The sequence below is a fragment of the Pezoporus flaviventris genome, unplaced genomic scaffold, assembly GCF_033815535.1.
Source record: "Pezoporus flaviventris isolate CSIRO_AGI_PZ_B2104156 unplaced genomic scaffold, CSIRO_AGI_Pfla_v1 ptg000055l, whole genome shotgun sequence".
Taxonomy (NCBI): Eukaryota; Metazoa; Chordata; class Aves; order Psittaciformes; family Psittacidae; genus Pezoporus; species Pezoporus flaviventris.
The window spans coordinates 876,224-903,023 of NW_026892603.1; the positions used below are offsets into that span (position 1 = coordinate 876,224).

The 26,800-nt window shown below is 38.2% G+C and overlaps 1 protein-coding gene across 2 annotated transcripts; it reads right to left on the reverse strand.

Moving 5' to 3' along the window:
- SP4 (Sp4 transcription factor) lies at nt 1-26,578 on the reverse strand. Of its 2 annotated transcripts, none has more exons than XM_061469181.1 (6): nt 26,335-26,578; nt 25,563-25,663; nt 23,552-25,112; nt 5,498-5,726; nt 5,063-5,262; nt 1-3,529 (listed from the first exon to the last, which is right to left on the reverse strand). In XM_061469181.1, the coding sequence occupies exons 1-6, from the start codon at nt 26,339-26,341 to the stop codon at nt 3,282-3,284; spliced, it is 2,346 nt and encodes a 781-aa protein (XP_061325165.1). In that variant the 5' UTR covers nt 26,342-26,578; the 3' UTR covers nt 1-3,281. The 2 variants fall into 2 exon arrangements, with proteins under 2 accessions (XP_061325165.1, XP_061325166.1); XM_061469182.1 differs by lacking the exon at nt 26,335-26,578 and adding an exon at nt 25,766-25,903.
- Between the last annotated feature and the right edge of the window lie 222 nt (nt 26,579-26,800).

Sequence of the window (26,800 nt, forward strand, 5' to 3'; positions counted from 1 at the left end):
TTTTAAACTCAAGGGAATTTTAATAAGTTACTTGCAAAATATTATTGCAGGCAACAACTTGTACATGATTTTAGTTCCAAACCCACCAAAAAAATAATACAAATCAGCATTGTAAAAGTGTCAAATTAATGCCTTACAGGCTTTGCTGGAAGAATTAACTTCTAAACTCTAGATGTGGGGAAATATTACTCTCCTTTTTTTCCTTTTCCATCTTTTTTTTTTTTTAGAAAAATTTACAAGTGAAATATTACTACAAAACTTTTTTGTAAGGAATTTTTGCAAAACATTTACATTTTTAACATCAACTATTTTTCTGTTTCAAAATCATTATATAGATTTAATACCCTATACTGCACATCAATTCTTGCAGGATGACAATTCAGTGACATGCATAAAAAAACACCACAAGGCATTAAAATGAAGACTTAAATACAAATATTGTTGCAATAAAACAGTTATAAAATTGAAAAATAGGACCTAAACATCATGCTTACTTAGCTTTGACTTTTTCTCCTAGATTACACACTTTTATTACTGCTCTCATGAAAGAATGTGATAAATAATGACTTAACACCAATTTCTAATGTAATTGGCAACACATACACGAACCTAACCAAAGAAAGTATATTGGAAGAAAAAAAACTATTCTAACACTGGAGTTCTACCATGGTAAATACACTTTGCACTGATAATTACAATAAAGCAAAATTTTTAATGGTGTCAGAGGGAATGAACAGTGAAATGCCATTAAACAAGATACTACTGCACATCTGTGCCCTATTACTTACAACAGCTATATCCCACTGAGTCAAATAAAGGACATTGAAATTTACGAGCCTTTTAAGACAGAAAAATGGATCCAGAATGGTATGCAGAACAGACTGTCAAAATATTTCTAATTCCAGAGGTAAAATGTGCACCTGCTAACACAAGTTAATGTACTTGAGACACTATGAAGCCAACCAGATGATTGATATTTTGATACATCTATAATAGAGATTCATTGCAAACTAAAAATTACTTCAGTTTCCTATCTGCATACATAAGTATGCATGAAAAAATTATATATGAAATGGTTGTTCAGAAGGCTCATAACTTCAGCTTACAAAAATTGTTAACTCCTAGGAAACACGGTATTAACATTAGGAAAGTTCTTCTTTGCGTAAAGAAATGTATAACACTGATTGTGAAACATAATGATAAAATATATATTTGATGTTTCATTTCCTATATAATAAAATTAACAGTTAATACTACCTAATGTTGATCTGTATTAAATGTAACATCTAATTGATTCCGATGTACTTTAAATAAAATATACAAAATAATGTACAAAACCCAACTAAGATTTAAAGACTCTGTTACAAGTCTACAAAAGCTTTAAGAAACTTGAAATTTATAACCACAGTGTAAAATTGCTTTTCTTTAATCTCAAAGCTTTTTATGTAAACTGAAAGTACAAAATACCCTCAGCTTAGTATTCTGCTACAAAGGGCTGGCCTAAAGTGTACACAGTGTAAACAGTGATTGGTATTTCTCTTGCTTCAAAAATACAGAAAACACCACAAGATTGATAAGGTATTCAGATGAGAAGTATATGTTTTGTAAGGGAATGCACAAAGTATCTGTTCTGTCTTTCAAACCATCAGCTACCACACATTCTGCCTTTCATAATCTTCAGGGGAAAAAAAATAATCTTACCCTTCTTGCACTGTACTTCCTTTAGTTATATAAAAAATTTTTTTGTGTATAAAATTTTTAAAAACTGGTCATGAGAATTATTACCAAATGACTGTATGTGTAAAAGGTTACATTTATGTCTATGGGAACAATTAAAAATCCTGACTATGAAATATTTGGCCACCTTTCCTCCTTGTACGAACTGAAGTTTTCACATAGAAAATACAGTTTATTTTCCATTTCCTCTATTTTTCTTTAAACTGGCACATCTGAAAATGGAGCCAAACCTTTGAAATCAAAAGTCGTGTAGTAAAAAGATAAGTATATTCCTCTTTCCCCACTTGGTTTAATGGTTGGAGGCTCAATGTAAGATTTGACAGGTAACAGGTATTTATTACCAGCCCACATATCATCCTGAAAAGAAAATAAAGACAGTAATATTTAGGGAAAAAGAGAGAAAACATTTACTTTCAATACCTTTTTTTTTTGGCTAAAATGTGATAATTAATTCTTTTCTTTGGCTATTAAGTCAAAGCATAAAGAACTCAAGCACATTAACCACAGTATAATAAACTAATATTTACAGAGAGAAGATACTGGAGAATGAGCTACAACACTCAATTGTTTGATTAATTTCCATGAATTCTAACAAAATTAAAACATCCAAATACTTAAAATTTTGAGGTTTTTGTGATTCATGTTACCTATCAGTTAGAAATGGACCACAGATGTTTTAAAATATAATGAATTGAAATACCCCAAATTAACACAAAAGTTGCCGTATTTATTTTTCATCCTACATAAAGATATCACCACTTTAGTAAAATCACACATTAATCTCTTTCTAAGGTTTTATCTTTCCTACTGTATACACAAATTCTACATAACCTTAGCTCTCCAAACAAAGAGAGGAATTAGAACTGACTGATTGTCATTTATACACACTACTATAATGCAGTGGTCAAAATCAATCTGAGGCCCACCTCAGAACAAGTCTGCAGCATGTATCATCCAGCTGCAGTTTGTGTAATTCCAAAATTTGAGAAAAGACAGCCAAAATCAACCAACACGTTCTATGGACTGAGCAAAACCCTAAAATATTTCCACTGCTGTTCAACCGGTAATGCTTTGCTGTGCCTTGTGGGAAAAGGATGCTCTTATGAAAATATTACAAATTTATTTTAAAAACAAAAGTACCTTCCTCAAATGATACTAATCCCAGCCAAGGTCCACCCTCTTTTATATTGATAATATCTGTTTTTATAAACACATTACCATCCAATGCTAAAATCGGGGCGTGGAAGTTCATTTAAAACCATTACATGATATACAGACATATAACTAAAAAAGTACAGTATGGAAACAATATTCCCCCATCTGTTTATCCAGGACATCAGTTTGCGCCGTTTGTGTTTTTTAAATTTTAGTCTTTTTGCACTGGTGTACACTTCCCATGCTGACCCTCCAATTTGGAACACTTGCAGAAGTCATAACTGAAAATGTGATTTCCTGCTCTGTAATCCACTTTACCAGCCCAGATCCATATCCTGAAAGGTATGTAAACTTCAGTGCAGCACTAGGCGTCCATGTAAGTGATCCTTTCAGAATTCTTCCATGTTTGTTGAAACATTAGGGGTTGCTGGGTTTGAATCTTGAGAAATGGCAGCAACAGTGACAATTCTTGGAGAACCAAGAACCTCAGTAACTGAAGAGTCCAGTTCTCCTGAGGTAACAATAGCAAGGGCTGTTCCACCACCCTTCTTGTTCTGATGAGTTTTGACATGTTTTGAGAGATGGTCACTTCGCATAAACCTTTTAGAACATTCTGGACACTCAAATCTCTTTTCACCTTTTTTAAAAGAAGAACAAAACCAAATGTTACTGAAAGAAAGCACTGAACACTGCTCGATCATTTGAATCTGACACTTTTCTAGTAAACATTTGAAGTGTCTTTAAAAGGATACAAAGTTTTCTTCTCTACCTGTCTGATTTCCAGGTGTGTTCTGTTCAGTCACAGGCCTTTGGCAATCTACTCTTCACTACTAAAATGTTCTCAACAAATATTTGCTATGCTATGACTGTCTGGTGAGCAGTTTGAATTTCAGGTCACCAGAGAATTTTCATAAACTTCCATAAACCTGACAGAGTAGGAGAGAAAAAAAAAAACCCTGAAAGAATGACTTGATAGCATTTTTTAAGAACGCTTTTGATATTTAGATCTTTTTGTTATTGAAGAGAATTTGGAAACATGATTCCCAAAACTTCATGAGGATGTACAAGACCTCAAATGAGGGTGTACATCAAAACCGATTAAGTTCAACATACTAAAAAGTCCTGTCATTGCTCAAATGTAATTAGTGCTTAGACTTCAAGCACTATCTTCAAGTTGTGGGAGGGGAGAGACACCTTCCTGGGGCTAAAAACAAGAAGGATGATAAAATTTTCAGTTTCTAGAAGGTCTGCCTTTCTAATTTGAACTCTTATGAGAACATGCTTTACCTGTTCTCACTTGGAACTTCAGGAAACTTCCCAAGAAGACCAAGTCTGATGTATGGACTAGGTTAATATATTTCTTAAGTATTGAGCTAGTCCAAGTGAAGAGATAACAGCCCTGGTCCATGGCCAATCCTACGTGACCAGGGGGCAGGAACACCTCTCCTATGAAGACAGGCTGAGGGAGTTGTGATTTTTCAGCCTGGAGAGGAGAAGGCTCAGGGGAGATCTTAGAGCAGCTTCCAGTGCCTAAAGGGGGCCTACAAGAAATCTGGAGAGGGACTTCTTATAAAAGGGCATGTAATGATAAGACAAGGGGGAATGGCTTTAAACTGACGGAGAGTAGATTTAGATTAGATATTAGAAAGAAATTCTTCCCTGTGAGGGTGGTGAGGCACTGGCACAGGTTGCCCAGAGAAGTTGTGTCTGACCCATCCCTGGAAATGTTCAAGGCCTGGTTGGACAGGGATTTGAGCAACCTTGTCTAGTGGAAGGAAGCCTCCCCCATGGCGGGGGGGGGGGGCTAGATCTAGATGATCTTTGAGGTCCCTTCCCACCAAAATCATTGTACGACACATGCCTGATAAAAATTTGGTAAATTCAGATGAGGCACTAAGCTAATGTACATCAGCTGTATGTGATGAAATAGTCATCTTTTTCTAGTATAGGTACAGAAGAACAGTTTGAATAGATCTCATCTTATTTCATTTCAGTCAGCTTGATTTGATGAAAACTGAAATCTACCACTTCCTCTATTTTAAAGTTAATTTATTTACATTTAAGAGCAGTTTTCAAAGATTCTAATGAGTGAGAACTTTGATATCACTATTTAACCATGGCTGTATGATTGAGACTTGCTACACTATGCATACAGAGAGAGCTAACCAACCTGTGTGGGTTCTTCTGTGTCTCTGTAACTCATCACTTCTTGTAAATCTTTTGCCACAAAACATCCAGTTGCATACAAATGGTCTTTCACCAGTATGCCAGCGCAGATGTGCTCGAAGATGAGATGTCTTGCCATAAACTTTTCCACATCCTTCAATATGGCAAATATGTTGTTTCTTTTTTCCTGGCTCATTGCTGCCTCTAAAAAGATCAAATTTAAAAAGCTAAGTAATTATATTCCAAACTATTATTAGCTATTAGGAACAATATTTTATGCTAGTAGAGACAATTATAATCCCCTGTCTAAAAAGAAATACATAAACATAATTCCTAGCAGAAAACATTAAGAACACAGGTAGTATAAGAAAATCTCATGCCCAAATGAGGTGAGCCGTGATAAAATGCCTGAATACATACTGATAGAATTTACATTTACCTTCCTTCTCCTTCTCTGCAATTAGGACATGAGCAAGCAACTCTTCTCAATCTCTTGCCAGGTTGCACTTCCTGGTCAGAAGCTTGTTGAGCTTGTTGTAGCTGCACTTGTGTTATCTGATCAGGACTAACAGCACCAATTGTGGCATTAGCAATGCCACCTACTGCTACAGTAACAGGAGCTATTGTGGCTTGCTGTACTTTTACTCCATCCTGTCCTTGCTGTTGACCTGTAGAATATGAAAGTATGTGTGCCTTTTATTAGTAACTTCAGTACATGAAATGCACAGATCAACTTTCTGCATTTTATAGGACAAAAATCCACCTAAAGTTAAGGGAAGCCACAAAACAAACATTAAATCCAGACATTTTCCTGAAGCACTACCATAGTACTTCACTTAGATAGCCCTGTTTAATGTAATTTGTTATTAGAACAGTATAAGACTACAAATTACTGACTGATATTAAGAAATACAAACTAGTATATTGTTTTCTTTTTCTCAAAAACTGAGATAAATGAGAAACTATTAAATAAAATCTTACACAGAAACATTAAACTATTGCCAGTTAATGTCTCACTAATAACCTTTGAAAACGTATCTACATTCAGAAAACTACAATTAGCCAATTATAGAAGTTGCTTTATGGCGTATACAGAATTGTTACCTACAACCTGTTCTGACTCAACAGAGCCACAAAGAAACTTTCACAAACTAGACTTGAACAAGCTACCATGCCAGAGCTTTGCAGGTGTTTTTCCATGGGTTTCTCCATCTGGGATGGCGTAATCCTGGTTATATGTACAAACTAGGGGAACAGGCTGGAGAGCAGTCCTGCAGAAAGAGATCTGGAGTTTGGGTTGATGACAAATTTTTGAGTACGAATCAGCAGTGTGCCCTGGCAGCCAAAAGAGGCCAGCTGTGTCCTAGGGTGCATCAAGCACAGCATAGCTAGCCAGTTGAGGGATTGTCCCACTCTACACTGTACTGGTGCAGCCCCACCTCAAGTACAGCATGCAGTTTGGGTGCTTCAATATAAGGACATCCAACTAGTAAAGCTGTGTCCAGAGAAGGGTGACCTTTGGCGAAAGGCCTTGAGAGTATGACTTATGAGGAACAGCCAAGGTCACTCGGTTTGTTCAGCCTGGAGAAGAGAAGGCTGAGGGGTGTCCCCCTTGCAGTCTACACCTTCCTCAAGGGGAGCAGGAGAGGGGGAGGTGCTGATCTCCCTCTGGAGACCAGCAATAGGACACTGTCCTGGGTTCAGCAGTAGCAGTCATGTTTTTTTTTTCCTTTGTGGTAGCTGGTGCAGTGCTGTGTTTTGACTTCCAGCCTGAGAACAGTGTTGGTGAAGTCGATGTTTTCAGTTGTTGCTAAGTGATGTTTACCCTGACCAAGGACTTTGTGAGGCTCATGCTCTGCCAAGTTACCTGACTGGGTTTAAACCACGACAGACACATGGAAATGGAATGAAGCTGCACCAGGAAAAGTTCAGGTTGGACATTAGGAAAAGTTTCTTCAGCTGGGAGGGTGGTTGGTTACTGGAATAGGCTTCCCAGGAAAGTGATCGTAGAACCAAGCCTTTCAGGGTTCAAGTGTCTGGATGACTCTCTTAGTCATATGGTTTAGTGTTAGGTGGTCCTGTGAGCAGCAGGGAGTTGGATTCAGTGATCCTTACGGTTCCCTTCCAACTCAAGATAACCTATGTTTCTATGATTTTGTTTTGCAGAAGGGAGTATATTTTTAAGACTGGAAAAGCAGCTTGACTGAATCAAATGTAATTCTAACACTGACTTGATGGATTAAGAATTCAATTTCATTGCATAAATTCATTGATCTCATTTGCTTTCTTGATGAAAGGAAATCAGAAATATTTTGCTTTAATATCAAGACAGTAAAGACTATTCCAATATAGGTAAGACTGTAGTTTCTTGAACAGCAGGGCAATATATTTAAAAAGTTAGTACTGTACAGTCTAGGAAAATAATGTGACAAATTAAATGTGCTGCAGAAATAAGACTTTGTCCTGGGTTCAGCAGTAGCAGTCATGTTTCTCCTTCTTGGTAGCTGGTGCAGTGCAGTGTTTTGACTTTCGGCCTGGGAACAGAACTGATAGCGATGTTTTGGTTTGGCCAAGGACTTTGTGAGCCTCATGCTCTGCCAGGGAGGAGGGGAAGCCAGGAGGAAGCAGAGACAGGACACCTGACCCAAACTGACCAAAGAGGTATTCCATACCACAGCACGTCATGCCCAGGAGGTAACTGGGAGTTACCCGGAAGGGCTGGGAGACTGCAGGGTTGGAGGAGGTGTCGGTCGGAGCTTGGTCAGGCTTGGGGGGAGAGTGATCGGTCGGCTGGTGCTGAGGTGTTGTATTCTCTTCCCTTGTTATTTCCTTTATCATTGTTATCACTGGTGGTAGCAGTAGTGATCTGTGTTATACCTTAGTTACTAAACTGTTCTTATCTCAACCCGTGGGAGTTGCATTCTTTTTGATTTTCCTCTCCGTCCCTCCGGGAGCAGGGGGAGGGCAAGAAAGGGGGGGAAGTGAGTGAACGAGCTGCCTGACTGGGTTTAAACCACGACAGACTTCCAGCCACTGTCTGACAACACTGAATACCAGTCCTGCCAGTAACAGGAATGTGACAAAACATCATTAGATGCTGCCATATTCAAAAGTTCAGTGCCTTCATACAAGTGGGAAATAAGAGTAAACACTATATACTTATTGAGAGAGTGTAATGACCAACTAGAGCTCCTTAGAATAGACCATAATATTTTAAGACTTGAAGAGTCCTCAGTATCAAGACATTAATTTAAAACTTAGAAATCCCCTGGAGGTAATATGAGAGATTCAGACAAATTCAAATGGACTCTCCAACTTCTCAAGCTTCCATAACAGACACCATCTATGGGGATATGACTAAGAACACGATTTGAAGTCTAAACTGCCTAGCTACCAAATGAGCTCATATACAACATAGCATAGGATAATGACTACTTCGTTCACGATTGCTGAGGAGCAATATATGCTTGGTCAGGCTATCTTGTATAATATCATTATAACAGCCATAGATGTAACCTAACACAAACCTCCTAACACCACCACATACACACAGACAGGTTACGCCTAAAGAACCTGATATACAGAGAACCTCCCTAAATGAGTTGACCATACTCTTAACAAGTCACTGCTGGCTACAGTATATAGGATATCTCATGATTAGGTCAGTACACCAGGTTACCTTGAAGCACTGACCAAATTTTCCCAGTTATCTCTCTTAGTTTCCTCCTGGAACTTGCACCCGATTGGCCTAGATATGGATAAACAAAGCTTCCTTATTTTCTTAAGCAGAACACAATTATTGATGTGTTGCTAAGTACTTTTGGTACTTAGAACAAGGAATAAGCCCAGAAGACTTAACACTTGCTGTTAAACAGATAGATAGTAAAACAAACAATCTTTTAGAAGTCTGGTATTCACAGAAGAGGAACAATAGAAAAAGAATTACAGGCTTAATCTTGAGTGCAGTCTTAATATATCTAGGGTAGAATGAAGTCTTTCTTTTCATAATAAATTTAGATCCAGTCCATTGTTATTTATTCCATATTCTAATGAGAAAGAAAAGCACTCATGAGAATCCTTGAGAAAGGATATGATATGGCAAGAAGGACATTATGGTATAAATTACTATAGTAATATCTAGTACTTGGGTCTAACAGTGGCAGAAGAGGACACAAGAGCTTCCAAAGTACTAGTCCAGGGGCAATTATTTTCCAGGCTGTTAAGCTGCTGAAGTGCTGACTGAGTGCTATGAATAGCCAGAGTGAAAAAAGGCTGATCATTTTTGTTATATCTAATGCTCATCTTAACATGATAACATGATGGCTTGTGTTGAAAACCAGTTGCAGTTTTTGGTTAGCCAAAGGTAAATAAATTAACAGGAAGAACTTGCTCAGATTGTCTCCTGCAAAACACAGTCTACACTCTCTCTGTTAAACATACTCGAGATGCAAACTCCTTTAATTCACAGAGCAGCACCAAAAATGATAAGCCTACAAGTGGTCACTGCAAAAATTAAAGGTGTAATACACATTATGGCAGCCTACTGCAGCCTCTTATTCTTTTTTCACTATCAGTCACATTTTCAAGTACATTAATAGGAAATATCCCTTGCTGTTACAATCTGTTAGAGGGATGACTCCAGCCATGTCACAAAGTCCTATTTGAGAAAAAAAGTCCTAGGACCTAAGCAGTCTGTTGTCACAGCACATGTGAAGAGCATGTTTTTCTCAGTTTTCCCCTTCTCTCTGATTTTCTTGAATTGATATTAAAGTTTCAATACAACTTCCCCCTCCAAGGCTGCTAGAGCAAGGCTTTCCAAGATGTGAATTAAGGCACATGAGCTTTGAGGAGGATGAATCCTTGATTCCTTCCCCCCCCCCAGCTGTGACTGTTGCTAATGAATGTCCAACACATAACTCTTGCAGGATCTGGCCAATCCACATTTATGGGTAGCCTGTTCAACATTTCTAAAAATCCAATATTTGTGCTGATTCAATGCAAATCAATTTTCAGTCTCTAAGTCATGAGACGATAAACCACACAAGGGTCTTCTGATACTTCTTCAGTGCTGATGCATCCTTTATCTGCCCCAAACTTTCCCTCTCCCATGTGAGGACCACATGTATCTTGCAATAGATGCACACTATTGAGCTACAATCTTAATCTATTTATTAAATGTGATATAGAGTTATGTCTAAGTTCTTCACAATAACTGTAAAGGTGACAATAAACATACAAAAGAAAATGCCAAAGTAAGGTTGCTTAGGTAGACAATTACATTATCCATATGGTTTCAGTTAAACACTAACTAAATAACTGCTCTTTAGATGGCATTAACAAACGTATTACACTTTCTGATGTGAAGGTTTTCTTCTTTAAATTTATCTCACCAAGTTGTTATTTTAAACTCCCTTCCTTGGATTCCACTTACTAAATTCAAAACAAAAGGTTCTAAAACACTCGAAGTATCACACAAGTCTTCCTATTTAAAGATCCAGGGTATAATACTCCATAAGCAAATCTCTGCTTTTTGAAATAAAAGAGTACCTGAAGAAAGCACACATCTCTGATAAATATCCTTTGCCAGAGTTTTACGTAGTCATCAGAAAACACTGAAAAGTTCAGTAATGTGTTTCCTGGACTTAATTTTTGTTTTGTACTCTTGGAAGAGCATCGCAACAATATACCACACTAATAATATACAGAAGAGAAAGAAATGCATCTATTCTCATTTTTAAATTGTTAAACAAAAAATTATTTATTCTTTTTCTTTGAGAGTAAAATGAATGGATTTTAGGCTGCTTGAAAAATCTTTTGAAGAAGAATCACAACATTTTCACAAGCCAGCTGACTGAACATGCCCTAGTCTAAATCTCTACATGAGCCTGCTATGGTCTGTAGTTGTGTGGGACTTGGTTGTGGTTTTTTTTTTTTTGTTGTGTTTTTTGTTTTTTTTTTTTTTAAAAAACCCCTGTATACTAGAAACCATTCTGGATCACTAACAGCTTTAACTTTTACATCATTAATACTTATTAAGGAAGATAAAGAAGTTTCATTATTTCTTAATTCAAGTTTACTGAAGATGTAACTGTTGATACAAGTTTGTCAGCAGCAACAAAATTATATCAGAGCAACTTCTAAAGTTTATAAAAATCAGGATTTTTCGAGAGAGAATCTAGATATAAATTAGCTTTTTATTTGAAACAAAGCCTGAGTATTCTAAAAACAAGTTGCTGAGATCATGTTATCGACACAGAAAGAGAATGATTTACTGATGCTTTCTAGATAGAGAAATAAAGACCCATTAAAAATAATTCAAATGGGTTCTTACTAGGGGCATTGAAACACCATTTAAAGCCTTCTAGAAGTTCTGCTACAATCCTGAGATCACTTGACATTGCTTCATGCTGACATACTCCAAACCACAAGACTCGATATCACTATACTTCACCATTCATAATTAAACCTTTCAGTAACAAGAGCTCTCATGTTTCAACACATTTAAGAAAAAGGTCTAAACAAATCATTATATGAGGGAACAAAGTCACACTTCAGTTTAAATATGTTATCCTGTACGAGTTGTTAAAGCAGTCACTGCACATTTACACTTGCTTTTAAGATAAAATGTTTTTATCAAGTTCCCATGATTCCTTTAAAAGTGATTTCCTGAAATTGTGAAACATTCTAGATTAACAAAGTCGTCACTGAACTTCTGTATGCCTGAACTTTATTATACATGCTGTCAGGTTATAATGTTAAGCCACAACAAAATGTTAGTGTGCAAAACACTGATGCCAATTACTCCATTGCATCTCATTTTCTCTTAGATCTAAGTTCTCTCTTTCTTTTGGGTAGTGACCACAGCAATTTGACTACAGGACAACATGCAGACAACAAAGCAACCTGATATTGTATTTATTTTGCAAATCAAGTGCAATTGCACTCATTGCACTACTGCAGATATGATTATGACTAAATGTAATTAAGAATAACTTTATAGAAATTTATAAAGCTTCTCAAATTGAAGAACCTGAGTGATTTTAGTTGCTAATCTTTTCCCTTTAAGCAGTTAATTAAATGCATTACTTATTATCATAAGGTACAGGATTATCAAATAAAGGATTGCACATCCTTTGTTCTTCAGCATCACTTACTCAGCTTTGCAATTTTGCAGTAAAACTGCATCTTAGCAGTTACAACCCATACACACTGTCCCCATACACAAGTCCAATACACTCACACAAAAAAATTCACAAATTTTAAGTTATTAGTATAGAGCCAAATAATACATACATAGACACGCATATCTCAATCAATTTTAGGCTTCAAAGCTAATCTGTGAAATAACAATTTCCCATAACACCATGTGGATGATTAAAGAAAGCTATTGCATGATACCTAGGAAGTACTTTCCTACAGAGTAATTGACCACTGAAGATCACTGAAGGCTTGGCTATCCATTGTAAGTCAAAACAAGTTTCCTTTTACTACACATTTCACCTGCGTTCCTATTCCTGTTCACCTGAAGTAGCAAGCATGAAAAACTACTCTTTGAGGCAAATGGGGCAGAAAGGGAAGAAAAGGACTTAACTTTAATGATCCACAGAAACCATGGGAGTCAAGCTTTAGAAAAACGAATCTCTGAAAGAAAAGAAATTGAAGACTGAGAAAAGGATACTTCTAGTTTCTGGTACTTGGTTTCCCATAATAATTTGTTTAGATTTCCTGTTCTTCTGCAACCAGCATTCACCAGTCAGAAAGACGACAGCATTAATGACAGCGTTGCTTCTGTAGTATCATGCACCTAGTGCAAAATATGTGGAACGCTTTGCGAAATGGAGCTGGAACAATTAATGTCGCAAAAAAAGAAAATTTGTTCAACTGCATATTCTAAAAATGAAAGAGAAGGTCACAAGTGATGTTCCTAATTCAATGTATATCACTGCAGGACAGCTAAGTCAAGTCAATAACAGTCTTCAGAGTTCCAAAGTTCTACAAGCATCAGAGCCAATGCAGCAGTTCACCTATTCAACAACTTACTGATGTGAAGCAATGGGGGAAAAGAGATTTTTCATCTCCTCTTCCCCTGCATACACCAAGTACAGTCAGCTTGCCAATATCCTTCACTCTAATATTCTTTTTCCAGTGACATACAGCTGAGTTATAATATTTTATATATTTACACATATTAATTTTATATTTATTTATAATACAACATATTTATATTTATTATAACATTTTATATATAATCTTAATATATAGCCAAGGTTTAAAAACTTAGAAAAAGTCTGTGGCAATATTTTATAGTCAGAGATAAGTTTTTACACAGAAGACTATACAATTCAGTACTAAAGTGGTGCACAGACAACTCTGCCCTCTCTCCTACCCTGAACGGCTTGTTTATAAAGGCTTGTGAAGAAACAACATGTGATAGAGGAGGAATTCCTCATAGGCTGATGCATGGGACCCACACATTCTGTAGAGAAGGTCATTTTGGAGTAGAGAAAGAAACTGGATACACCCAGCTACTACAATAAATTTGGGTCACAACAGCACAGTAATGCATCCAGATGCTACTACAAGCAGAAAGTTCCCAGCGCAAACTGTAGCATCAACTAGACATCTGTCTTTTCTACCTCCTACAGGAACATCCCAGCAAGTTTCTATCTTTTCCCTGTTGCCAACTTGGACAGGATTTGCAAGAATTTGTTACCCTCTCCTCCAAATGCTTCCTGTATGAAATGTCTCAGTGTGTTCAAAAATTACTGAACAGCATCATAATTAAGCTCTACTTCTATGAAAAACACCACCTAAAAGCATGAGATTTAAGGCAGTAAAAAGTAAGTTTTGGGGGTTTTAACACCTTAAATTGATTTTTTTTTTCCTTTTATGCAAGAATTTTATCAGCAACACAAAGGCAAAACAGTGCCCCAAAAGTTTAATGAAGGTATTTTAATGACTCTTCAAAAACATAAGCTTTACCCAAGTGCTTTAGGACAACCTGATGTCATATCAGTACTTTGAGAGAGAAAAGAAGTTTTCCTACCTAGTAGTATCTTTCATTGAACTAAAAGCCAGCTCTCTTTTTATTACTTTATTACTTCATTAAACACAGTAAAGAGCTGCCACAAATACAACACACAAAGCCCTGCACAGAAACAACATGATCACCCCTGGAATTACAGTTTCACAAACTTTAGTCTTCCACAACAGAGTTGAGGTTTCAGTCAAAGTAAGGCAATGACTCTGGTTGTTCTGGACACCATGGCTTCAAATGGAAAGAAAACATGGTCCATTTATTAGACTTTCTAAAGACAAAGTTAGAATCAGAAAAATAACTTTTTATATTTTTTGCTAAGGCAAATGACCCTTTGTTTTTCACCATGATTGAAAGAACAGTCAAAAATAAAAGCATATTTAGGATGAATGTTCAAGAACATTTCTCTGCAGATGAACACAAGTAGTACCCTGAATACCGAACCTCAGAGCAAATAGATAACTGAAACCCAAGTTCCAATTGTGCTGCAGAATGTCAGACACACTGCATGGAAACTAGTAGTACATCTAAGAAATGAGAGTTTTAAGTTTACTTTTATGGAACATCTCCCTCTATCTCATCACCCTGATCCAACTCTCAGGTTATTCTATAGGTCATAGACACAACAGAACATGGCCCAGTTCTTTTTTCTGACTCTTCCCCTTAACTGTGAAATAGGGATAGGACTAGAAAAAAAGCCACTTGCTGTTAGTCTCTATAGCCTGACTAGATGAGCCCAATACCCAACAAACTGAACAAAAAAACCCACAAAACACCCCCCCCCCCCTCCCCCAAATAAAAACAAACAACCAAACAACAAACCCCAACCAAATGAAACAACTAACCGAGTGCCTGTCTCACACAGTTCTGCCACATAGAAATTAAAATACTGGTCTCAGGAAGTGTGGTTTTTTAGCATCTCAGTTCAATTTCTGCATATCACCATAGAAATAAGAATAGCCTAATCCTGAAAGGACAGAAGGAGGCTGACATGAAAAAATGCAAGCTAAATTTCCAGCACTCAGTTTTGGGGGAGTAAAGGCATTGTGTGTGGGGAGACTGGTTGTGTTTTCTGGGGGCTTTTGACTACAGTTTAGCTAGCTGGCATATTTTACACTTGAAGGTTCATCAATGTCCTTGTATTAAGCATTTTGCATTTTGGCCATATGAAATGTTATCTTTATATTGATCAAGATGAAAGTAAATATGCCTGTACGCACAGGAGGGATTAATTAACAGTTATATATACAGAAAATCCTTTCAACAGAAAGGAAGATAGCTGACTTTAAAACTAAGTTAAGTTGTATAGCAGTTGATAAGTTATTCACAATTAAAAAAAAAAAAGAAAACAAACCAACCACTGGCAAGGTGATTAGAAGTTATCAGGAAAAACAAGATTCATGAAACAATTTAAAAGACCTGTTACAGTAGGAGAAAACATGAGACACAGGCTAAACAATACAAAAAGTACTTTGTTTATTAAAGATGTAAAAACTGTAACTTTGCTACAGCCTTCAGCAGGCAAGGACCAACAGAGCTACATATTATAGAACTTCAATAGAAGGACCATATAAATAAGATACAAACCCTAAGAAGCTCTGCTATCATCTCCTGTAACATTATTATCCCTACAAAACCATAAACTTAATCCTCCTTCTTGGTTCAGAACAAACTGAAGAGCTTGATGTCCTCGTCACTTACTTCCCGATGATCAAACAAACAAGACAAGGCCTATATTTCTTAAACTTCAGGGAAGAAGGGGAAGTGGGAAGATGTGACCAAGGGAAAAGTGGTCACATCATCACTTGAAACTATAATTAAGGAAAGTCAGACTTGTACCTACAATGTACCCTACATTGTTTGTTTGGTTTTTTTTTTAGCAGGAGGATATTAACTTATAATTTTTTCTTTACAACAAAATGATAATCTGCCAGTCTAAGCATGCATGTTGGGATAACATGCTTTACCAATGACCAGCTGATCAGGGTATATAACTTATCCACTGTCAACAGTATTAAACACCACTGGAAACTCCATCCTTAAGAATAGGTGCATACAGAAATCCATGTAACTATATAATTATACCCCAAAGTAATCTAAAACTAAAAACTATATACCCAAACTCAGCATGTGCCGAGATGCTATTTTTCTCAAGAGAATGCATATGTCCAGAGCTATTGTTTTGGTGAAAGTGTCATGACACAAGCAAAATATTAATTATAAAAACTGCATTTTCTTATGCAGTCCTGACTACTTCCAAAGCTACTATGCTACAGCATATAAACCAAACAACTTTTATTAACTACATTATCCATTAAAATCACTGACTGCTCAAAAACAGTTGTTTATAATTGAAATTAACATTCCCTTTAGAACACGAGGTCTTATTCCATTATATAGTTATTTTTCAATAATCACCATTGCCATTAAACATTTTTAATATATTAAATCTGTATTAATGGATTTATCTTATCTAGCAGTACCAAAATGATATGAAGCTTAGTACTCCATAATATAAGTTACACTGAGGAAACTATTGAGATCAGATTTTTAATATGCTTCTTGCTGCCCCTGTGCTCCAGGTGGTACCAGAAGAATGAGAAGGTTGGTTTAGCATGGATCTAAGCACCATTAATTAAAAATAAAAAATACAAACAGGCTGATGAAGATGTGCAGGGTCACTCAATTTGCTTGCTTGACATTTTCTGAACATGAAAGTTCAGCCAATTCATTTCCTGTTCTATGTGCTCTCATTTCTGACAGCAAGGAATGAGAGAGTGGATGGCAAAACCTGATAGTCGCAGAGTGCACTTGTACTGATGAAACATTTTTAGAAGACCCATACTCTAATAGGGAAACATAGTTTTATTAACATTATTCTTTGAAGACTTAGGGACTTACATTTAATCTAAACTTACAATTTAATTTAATTGAAGTTAATAGGTTTCTAATTAGCTGTTTCTATGCTATTTCACCTAGCAATTCTAAGCAAAGTTGGTACTTGAAATGCTTCCTTTTCCCATTTTATCTACAAGTAATGATGAAGTTAGGTACTACAATCCATAGGTCAGGCAGAAAAGATTCGTTTTACTGAGGCATTTTTACCAGTTTATTCTCCATAGGAAATTTAGCTGAACAGGTATACAGCACATTCCTTACACATCAAGTTCAGGAACGGTATGTTGATACTTCATTTTTAAGCTACCATCACCAAGGCAAATGTTTGTTTTCTTTAGCATAGGTCGTTATTAAACTGTTTCTGCCACTGTTTTAAATCCAGTTTAAAAAAAATATCCAAACCAAACCACTTTTTGTCATTAGAAGATTAAATCTTTCTCCTATAATTACTCTGAAGCATTTGAAAGGGATGCCAGTGCTCTAATATTTAGAACACTGTGGTTCTGCAACAATTCTCAGCTCAAGACAACCTGAGAACAGTTGTAAGAGACCTTTCATGACTTTGGAAAAAGTATGCTAAATGTCCGTACTCCTCCCAACTACATCCTCAGAATGCCAAGTAGTACACTAAGAAGTAAAAACCTAGGAAAGACTCCTGCATTTTTTCTGGGTTTGTGGAAAACAGCTTAGTGCTTTGTACTTATCTTCTTACTGCAGTTCCCATACCTTGCAGCTTGCTTCTTTCAAGGTGTTTGCTACAGCTTGCTTGCAATAAACGTCCAGAGAAACACTGGATGTTATTAAAAAGCATCAAATAGGGTCAGAAACACCTTTAATTCTTAAATTCACAGAATCATAGAGCAGTTTGGGTTGAAAGGGACTTTAAAGATCATTTGCTTCCAACTCCCTCTGCCACAGAGAGAGACAACTTGCACTAGACCAGGTTGCTCCAAGTCCCATCCAACCTGGCCTTGAACACTGCCAGGGATGGGGCAGCCACAGCTTCTCTGAGCACCCCATGCCAGTGCCTCACTACTCTCACAGTGAAGAATTTCTTCCTTACGTCCAGTCTAAACATTATGGCTTGAAAATACTACCAGAACTATCTGTTCCATGATCTGACCAGGCACAGAAGTGCACCTGACAGATTGGCAGTTCTCAGAGTCCTCCTTTTTACACTTCTTAAAAATGTGCATGATATTCCCCTTCTTCCAGTCACTACTCTCAACCTACATGCATTTAATTTTATGTATCATTTTATTCCTGCTTAAAGAATTTGCTACAGTGTTTCAAATTCCTCTGCAAAGTTTGAACCACAACAATAGTATCTAAACAATGTCATCAGTGCCACACAAGAAGAGTAAATAATGAAGAAGACCACCTTAAAGACAGGCTGGATTTGGAAGCAGACAAATGAGATAAAGCACAAGAAAGCAGAAGGAGACTTTGAGATACTGACAAATTGCTCAACTACTAATAGTAGCGCAATGCAAGTAGCTAGTCAAAGAGAAAACTGCCTTAGTAAGTGACATAACTACATAATATGAAACAGGAGGACAAGGTTCATTATGTTCTTATTGGGTGTTTTAAAAACTCTTGGTATTGGACTTCATTGTCATTAATAACTGTTTTAGAGTCTACATTGCATCCCTGCAAGACTTGAAACATTCCAATGCCAGTACTGCCAGGTAACAAACTGTTCCACTAAACAGAAGTCATTTCTCCAGGTCATTTTGGTGGATAAACTCCAAATTCCCCATAATTCAGGCCATGCCACCACTCATCTTAAACAAAAGGGCTTGAATTTGAGTTGCAAGTAATGGAATGTGACTTTAACCTAAAGCAACCAACTACACTTGGACCGAATATACATAAAGTACAGATAATATTTTTCACTATTTCTAAAATAAGTGTCTCATACACTTTTGTATGGGAAAAACACCATCATCATGTAACAGGATTACTTCAAAACGAACAGTTAGGCTAGATACAAGTATGGGTTTTTTTTAATTGTTGGTTTGGGTTTTTATTATGTGAGAAACAGGGAAATATTCTGAAAAGGTATCTCCAACACCACCACTAAATATCTCACTGTCAGCAAAAACAATTAATAAGTTCAGAAAAAACATGGGAGCATTTCTGAAGGCTCCAGTAAAAGAAACCCTACAGACACAGCACAAGACTTTTACAGGAAAGCCACTAATACTCAGCATTTCATTACAACTCAACTGCCCTGCTTTATCTCACCCCATATTCTTCAGCATCCACAAATGTTCATGTTCTGTCCTATTCTTAACACAAATATACTCCAAGCAAAATGTGTTGAGGGACAAAAAAAAAAAAAAAAAAAACGCAAAAAACTTAGCCCACCAAAAGGAAATAGCTTTATGAACTATGTATTTTTCTTAGAATCTAGTTCTAAATAAAATGAATTCCTTTCACATAACCCCTTATATTGCCATTAACACATCTAGACAAACAAAACAGCATTAAAATAAGCTTTAGAAAAGGATATCTTTAAGAAGGGGATGTAAACCGGGACGGGGATAGGAATCCTTTGAACTTGCACCTACAGCTGTAACAGCAGAAACCTTGAAAAAAGGCAAGGGAACTCTGCAGTACCCACTGTCTCCCAAGCTCCTAGGGACTACATTCAGGAAGTCACCAGCTATTCACATTAAAGACTACCCTGTTCCACAGGGAGTCGTGTACAAAACAAGTCATACAAGCACAGAAGAAATACAGTTGACTTTATACAGAAGTAGCCTTCCATGACTGATCTCATAGCAAGACAGGTATTTGTCCAAGTAAACAAAACTGTTCTTATATAGTCCATTGTTTGATTAGCTGTTAATTAAATAATTGTTTAAAGATCTGTTTTTAAGGGTTAGATACTTGGTTTCCATCTTCTCATCCAGTTGTCTTCTGTGTGTTTAATTGCGCCTTTGACTTACACTTTGTATATCTTCTCAGCAAAATTAGACAGAATCACAGAAATGTGTAGACTGGAAGAGACCCGATGATTCCAGAGGTCCACCCCCCCTGCTCAGGCAGAACCATATCCAGACAGCTTTTGAATATCTTCAAAGATGGAGAATACACAACAACTCCGGGCAACCCTGTGTCACTGCTTAGTCACTCTCACAGTAAAAAAAAAAAATAATTTTTACTCTACATCACTGATATCAAATGACTTTTCTCTCAGGCCAAGAAGTGAAAGGATGTGAGAACTTCTCTGCTTTGCCCTGCTTTTTGACCACACGCAACATATAACCCAAGTGTGATACTTAGCATGAGCAACATTTAAACTTTTAACTGAAAAAACACACACAAGAAAATCCCCAAATGCACTTATTCATCTTACTTGGTTTACAGTAGAAGCTATATACCTTGGAACCACAGACTTTGAATAAAAAAATGTTATAAAAAGCAGACTAAAATATAATATTTACTTGAAGATTTTAGCATTTTTCTTCCCAATGTGAAATTTATCTTTTTTGGAATTTAGAATCCATTTGACCCAAAACAAGGAAAAAAAAATTGTCTATCTCGAAATAGTTCTGTAATTCTATAACTTAACATTTTCATAATAAAGCTAAGAATTTTTGTTATTTGCAGTTTATTTAGTGTTCTATTGTTTTACTATTTCATTTACTACTGAAAAACTAAGAAAAGGTACCTAAATTACCCCATTGTAGAAACACCTAGAATAACCGATATACAACACTCATAAAAGAACAGGTATTTCAGACAAGTACTTATTGCAATTCCCACCCTACCCCTGAAACTCAGCTGGCTTGATTGGTTGGGTTTGCCTGAAAGACAAACCTTTTTCCCCTAACAAAGTTAGAGCACCTGAATCTATGCATGTGATGAGTCCTTCACACATTCTTTTCCCTGACATGGACATGCTTCCTGGACATCCTCATACAACACATTTCTAACACCTACTTCTACTGCTCATTTGTAGAAAATAAGCCACTTTTGCAGAGTCCAATTAATGTACAAAAGACTTCATGTTGACAAACTCAAGTACTAAAGAAAAAGTCATCTGCAGATGTTGAAGTAACTGAGCTGTTCTTTTTTTCCATAAAGGTGTCCTGTAACCATAATAGCAAAAAGCATTTCAAATAAAAACAAACCAAACAAATGCAAAAACAACAACAAAAAAAACAAAGAGAAAATCCAAGTTAGTTTATAGCCCTCATCAAGACAGCTTATTCCTTATAAGCTGCAAGAAAAGTTATGATTTTAGCATGTTTGTAATTTTCTACTTCATAATCATTCTTTCCTTGAATACTTAGTATAGCATTAAGGACTGTACATCATGATCTTCACACTCATTTCCATGCTACTGTGTCCCCCATTCCCAGAGGGCAGCAACAGGAAGATTCACAGGAGAGAGGTAGAGATAAATAAGAGAAAGAAAATGTAAGTAATTTCTCACATTCTCAAAGTTTGTTATTTCTCCATAACCTAAAGCCTTGGGGAACAGAAATACTACCTTATATATGAAGGAATGGAGAAAAGGTTGGAGGATTCACTGCTGCTAGCATAAAATTAAAAATACTGTGGAAACAGCTGTGAGGCCCACAAGGGGAGGAGGTAAGGTCTATGGAAGTGGAGAGGGATTCAATGGTCACAAAGCCTAAGTTAATATATGAACCCTATATGACTTTTGCTTGGCTTCTCTAGAGCAATACTTGTGACTCATTCCCCTACTTTCATACTCAGTTACAAATCCCAATTCCTTTATTTTCCAAGGGACATCACCACGTGTTAGCAGAGGTACAGTCAAGATAACAGAGCAAGACAATATCCAGAATCTCTTGTTCTACTATCTACTAGTGCATACTAAACACCACTAGTAAGCAGGAAAGACCTGCATGTAGAAAGGTTCTTCCTGCACCCCCAAATCTAGTCAGTTCCCAAAGCTGGATTCCTATGAAGAAGTCCCTGCCAAGGTAGGGACTTCTGTCTAACAACAGTCAACTAACATCTTCTCATCAAGAAAAATTTTTTCCAAGGCAAACTGCACTGCAAGATGTTGTAGCAGCTGGTCAGCTCCAGCTAACTGAAACTTCTTTTTGACCCACTACAACTAAACACAAGGTCAAGATTTTAATTTTGATTACCCAGATTAACATTTCTGTAACACTCCTTAAGTAAGCCAGGTTTAGTGCATCTAACCCAGCTCTTCGTATTTCAACATGCCATCAAGTGCCAAAGAACACCACAGCAAACTGAATTTTCCTAATGGCAAATTTCTTATTATCAAACTATGTTTGGTCTCCTCAAAAATGTTTCAATTAAGGGGAACAAAAATTTGCCCAGTTAAACATTTCTCACCTTACCATATGATTATTAAGAAAAAGGCCACAGGTTAAGAGTTAACAGGATACGAGCATTTGTGTATGCAGACCAGACAGCAGCTAAACATTTTTCTTACAGTTTTATACTGAAAAAGTGTGTCCATAGTTGGCTGCTGTTAAGACAAGAGTTCACTGTACCTACTACAGAAAGCAACTTTTACTTGTATGAAATAAAACTAAGCTCCTGTAAGCGGTTATCAAACTAGCAGAGAGAACCCCCAAATCAAGTTTTATCTGAAACATTAGAAGTTTGCAAATTTCACGTAGATTTGCCCTTATGGGACACTGCAAAGCCCTTGCACAGAATTTACTTTAGAACTAAGCTCTGTTATCCAGCCTAGAGCCTTTTAATAGCTCCTTTCCCAACTATTAGACCAGCATAACCAAAGAGGCATTTCATAATACGCACCAAGAGTTCACCAGCAAGTACTGAGGTACTGTTACCAATTGTTTTTAATTTTTTTTAAAGAAGTCACAGGAACTCTGCTGTGCACACGCATACCTTACCCACTCAATCTCTTTGCAGAATTCAAACATTTAAGGGAACAACTTCAGGAGCTGATGCAGAGTACAAATAGTTTAATACAAACACATGCCATGACACAAGATATCCCAGTTCACATACTGTCACCCATCCTACACCTCCCATGCAGAGGTCAGGAATACTGCCTGGTAGGAAAAAAGGTTTTGTGTTGCTGTTCTTGAAACATAACAAACCCTTTAAGAGTCTCCCATTCACTCCTAAAGCCAACAAGTCTTTAGTAAGATGGAGAACAGGATCGTTTAAGGACAGTTTATCAAACACAACTGTTCCATTTCAACTGGCACGACTGGTAATTTTAGCTCAATGTTTAAGAGAACTGTCAGCTATTTTAAGATCTGAATTTTAATGACAAGTATAAGTTATTTCTTCACAGTTAAGGGTTTAATACTTGTTACAGAAAATCCTGGAAAAAAAATAAATTAATTTAAAACTGTCTGGTATTCTTCCAATAGTTAAAAAAAAAAACAAACAAAACAAAAAGCCAAAAAACCAAAACCACACCAAAAAACAACCCACAAAACAAACAAATAAACAAAAAAAAACACAAAAGCAAAACCAAAACAAGACTAACAAACAAGCAAAAAACCCCAAATACAACACAATAAAAAAAAAAACAACCCAAAACTTTGTCAGACCACTCACCTGCAACACTGGTAATGGTAACAGGAACTCCTTGAACTTGAACTCCTGCAGCACCCAGATTTGCAACACTTACTGTTTGAAGATTAGGTACAGAAGCAAGCTGGGCAGCATTCAGTGTGATGGGGGTACCAGCAACAGCCACTGGTGCTATCTGGGCAATGGTTGTGCTACCACTTGAAGACACAGGGGTAATGGTTAGCTGTTGGGCTAACCCAGCATTTTGAACTTGAAGATTTGAAAGGCTTTGCAGATTCTGAACCTGTACAGTTTGCCAGCTGATCTGCCCTGATGGTGTTAAGGTTGGAGCCCTGATGAGCACCTGAGTTGGACTCACTGTCTGCAGCTGAACATTCTGCAAAGGCTGCTGCTGGATGGTCTGTATAGTCTGCCCTGACTGGAGCTGAAATGACTGTGGAGAAATGGCCTGAATAATCTGCTGCTGAGGTTGCTGGATCTGTATCTGCTGCAGAATAGGCTGTCCTACAATCTGGACCTGCTGAAGGGAACCTGACTGATCTTGAACGTTCTGTAGTCCATTGGACTGAAGCTGACTGGAGCTCTGGGCTTCAGAGTCTGTAGCAGTTGTCTGAGGCTCTTCAGTCATCTGCTCTGAACTGCTGCCTGCTGTGCTTGTTGTGTATTGGCCTGTTTCTGCAGAGCTTACTAGCGTGTCACTGCTGGTTAGAGATGTTGAGGCAGTGGTTGTAGAGGTGGAAGATGAGGAAGGAGACTCTGGTATTGTACTGCCAGAGGCAGAAGTGACAGGTGTAGATGCTAGCTGATTTCCATTGGAAACTCCACTCTCATTGGACTGGCCAACTTGACCTGAACCTCCTCCAGCTGCCACATTGTTTATCACTGGCAATGCTAGTGTTACCCCACCAATGTTTATAGGTAATGTTGTTACAACTTGAGCCTGAGTACCAGGAATCGTTTGCAGTTGCAGGGGTATGGAAACACCAGGCCTAATTTGGACTGGTACTGTCTGATTTGCTAGGTTTTGAGCAATAACATTCCCAGAAGCTGTCCTATTTGCAGTTGTGAGGATAGCTTGATTATTCCCTGCAGGAATAAGCTGAATTTGACCCTGTATGTCTTGTAGGCCAGTAGCATTAGATGGATTGATTTGTAGTTGTTGACCTTCTGTTGTCTGGATCTGTGGGATTACTTGGTATTGGACATTACCACTTGGATTTTGTACTTGAATGACCTGGAATTGTCCAGGGGTTGTTGCAGAAGAACTGCTTGATTTGGTTTTTGAAGGAGATGCACTGTCATTGTTACTGCTGGAGGGACTTCCTGCACTTGAGGCAACAGAAGATCCTTGTTGAGCAACATTATTTTCTTTTGAAGCAGAAGGAGCAGCAGCAACAAGCTGCCAAGCATTTCCAGAGAGCTGAGTTGTTACCAGTTCTAACTGCTGTGGCTGATTCTGAAGCTGCACCAAACCTTGGTTGGGATCTATAATAATCTGCTGCTGTCCAGTTCCTTGATTCTCACCAGGAGTTCCTATTTTGCTGCAGGTGGCTGCTAGCAAAGCAAGAGGTGAAGGCTGAGAATCCTACCCATAAAGACACAAAACAGAAGAGATTAAGAAGAGCATGAGTACAAACCATCAGAAGTAAGCATTTAAAGTTTATATAGGAAGCAGAAAAAAACGTGCTTCTGCATAAAGACCAATGATATAGCTCTAAATAAGGAAGTACATATTTCTGTAAGTAATCTTTAAACATAAAGTCCCCAATTATCAACGAATATGTGACAGCCAGGACCTCAACTGCATCCCTCAATCCAACATTTCACCTGCCCCCACCCCAAAAGTTAAAAGAAAATCTTAAAAAATGCTTCTATTACATGGAAAGCAGCTGATCACTGCAGAGTCCAATCAAAAAAAACCATGCTCAGGCAGTAAAAATATTGTCCCAACCAACTATGTTTCACCCAACCCAAAGAAAGAAGCCTTGAGCAAGAAATGTTTGGGCACTTTCCTATTTGTGTGTGTGTGCTTTACCTGTGAGCCTCCAGATTTCCCTTTTTTATTATTATTGTTGTTATTCTCCACCTCGGGAGATTTTTCTCCCTCCGTGGGCATAGTTTCCTCCTTCTTTTGATCTGCAAAAATATCAAGTGTAACAGGTTAATTATTCACCTTCATTTATATAATAATAAAACCTACGAGCATATCCTTTTTGGTTCCCAGCTTGCCACCTTTACCTCTTAATAAAAAGAACAGAGCAAATCATTATTACAAAAGAACGAGTCCTAAGAAACGTGGTTTGAAACCCAACCCATGGGGGCTGGAGAGTTAACACCCAGAAAGGGGAGGTTTGGTTTTCTCTCCCAGAGACAGCAGGAAAAAAACCACCCACAACCCTCCTCCTCCTCCTGCCCCCTAAAGCATCGACGGCCATTCAGTGGCCGTCGATGCTTTAGGGGGCAGGAGGAGGGTTGTGCATGGGAGGGAAAGAGGGAGGAAAAGAGGAATGAAGGAGGGAGGGATGTGCACAGGAGGGAGGGATAGCGAAGAAAGAATAGAGGAGGGAGGCACGGAGAAGGCGAGTCGGAGGGGCAGACAGTGGAGAATGAGAAGAAAGGGGGCATGCAGAGGAAGCGGCTCGGATGGGTCGAGGGGCAACGGGAGAAAAGCGGGGTAAGAAGGGGAAGAAGCAAGGAAGAAAAGGGAGAATTCAGGAGGGCGGGATAGAGGGGGGATGAAGGGTGGAGGGAGGAGCAGAGGGAGGGAGGGGTGTGCACAGGAGGGAGAGAGGGAGGGGGTTACATACCACTCATCCCGCATTAATGCCCCGCTGAGGCGCCGCTCTAGGGGGGAGGAGAAGGAGGAGGAGGCGGAGGGTGGGGTGGGGGTAGCGGTAGAGGGGAGAAGGCCGGTCGCAGCCGGAGCTGGGAGGAGCGGGACGGCCTATTTTTCCACGAATGGCCGCCGCTGGGCTGTGGCGTAGCTGCCTCTCTCTCCGCCCGCCGCCGCCGCCGGCCTCAGCCCACCGCTTTGACTGACAGCTGCGGGCCCTCCGGGAGGCGAGAGAGGGGGCGGCCGAGCGGGGGCGGGGCCCGCCGGGGCTCAACCGACGCCCACTGAGAAGAATACCGAGCCCAGCCGCCAGCCTCTCGACCGCGCTGCTCCGCCTCAGCCCGGCTCCCCACGCCAGAGGCACAGGAGGCGGGGCGGGGGGCGGTACACGGCGCCCGGTGAGCCCGGCCCCGGCAAGCAGCGGGGCAGGCACTAGACCC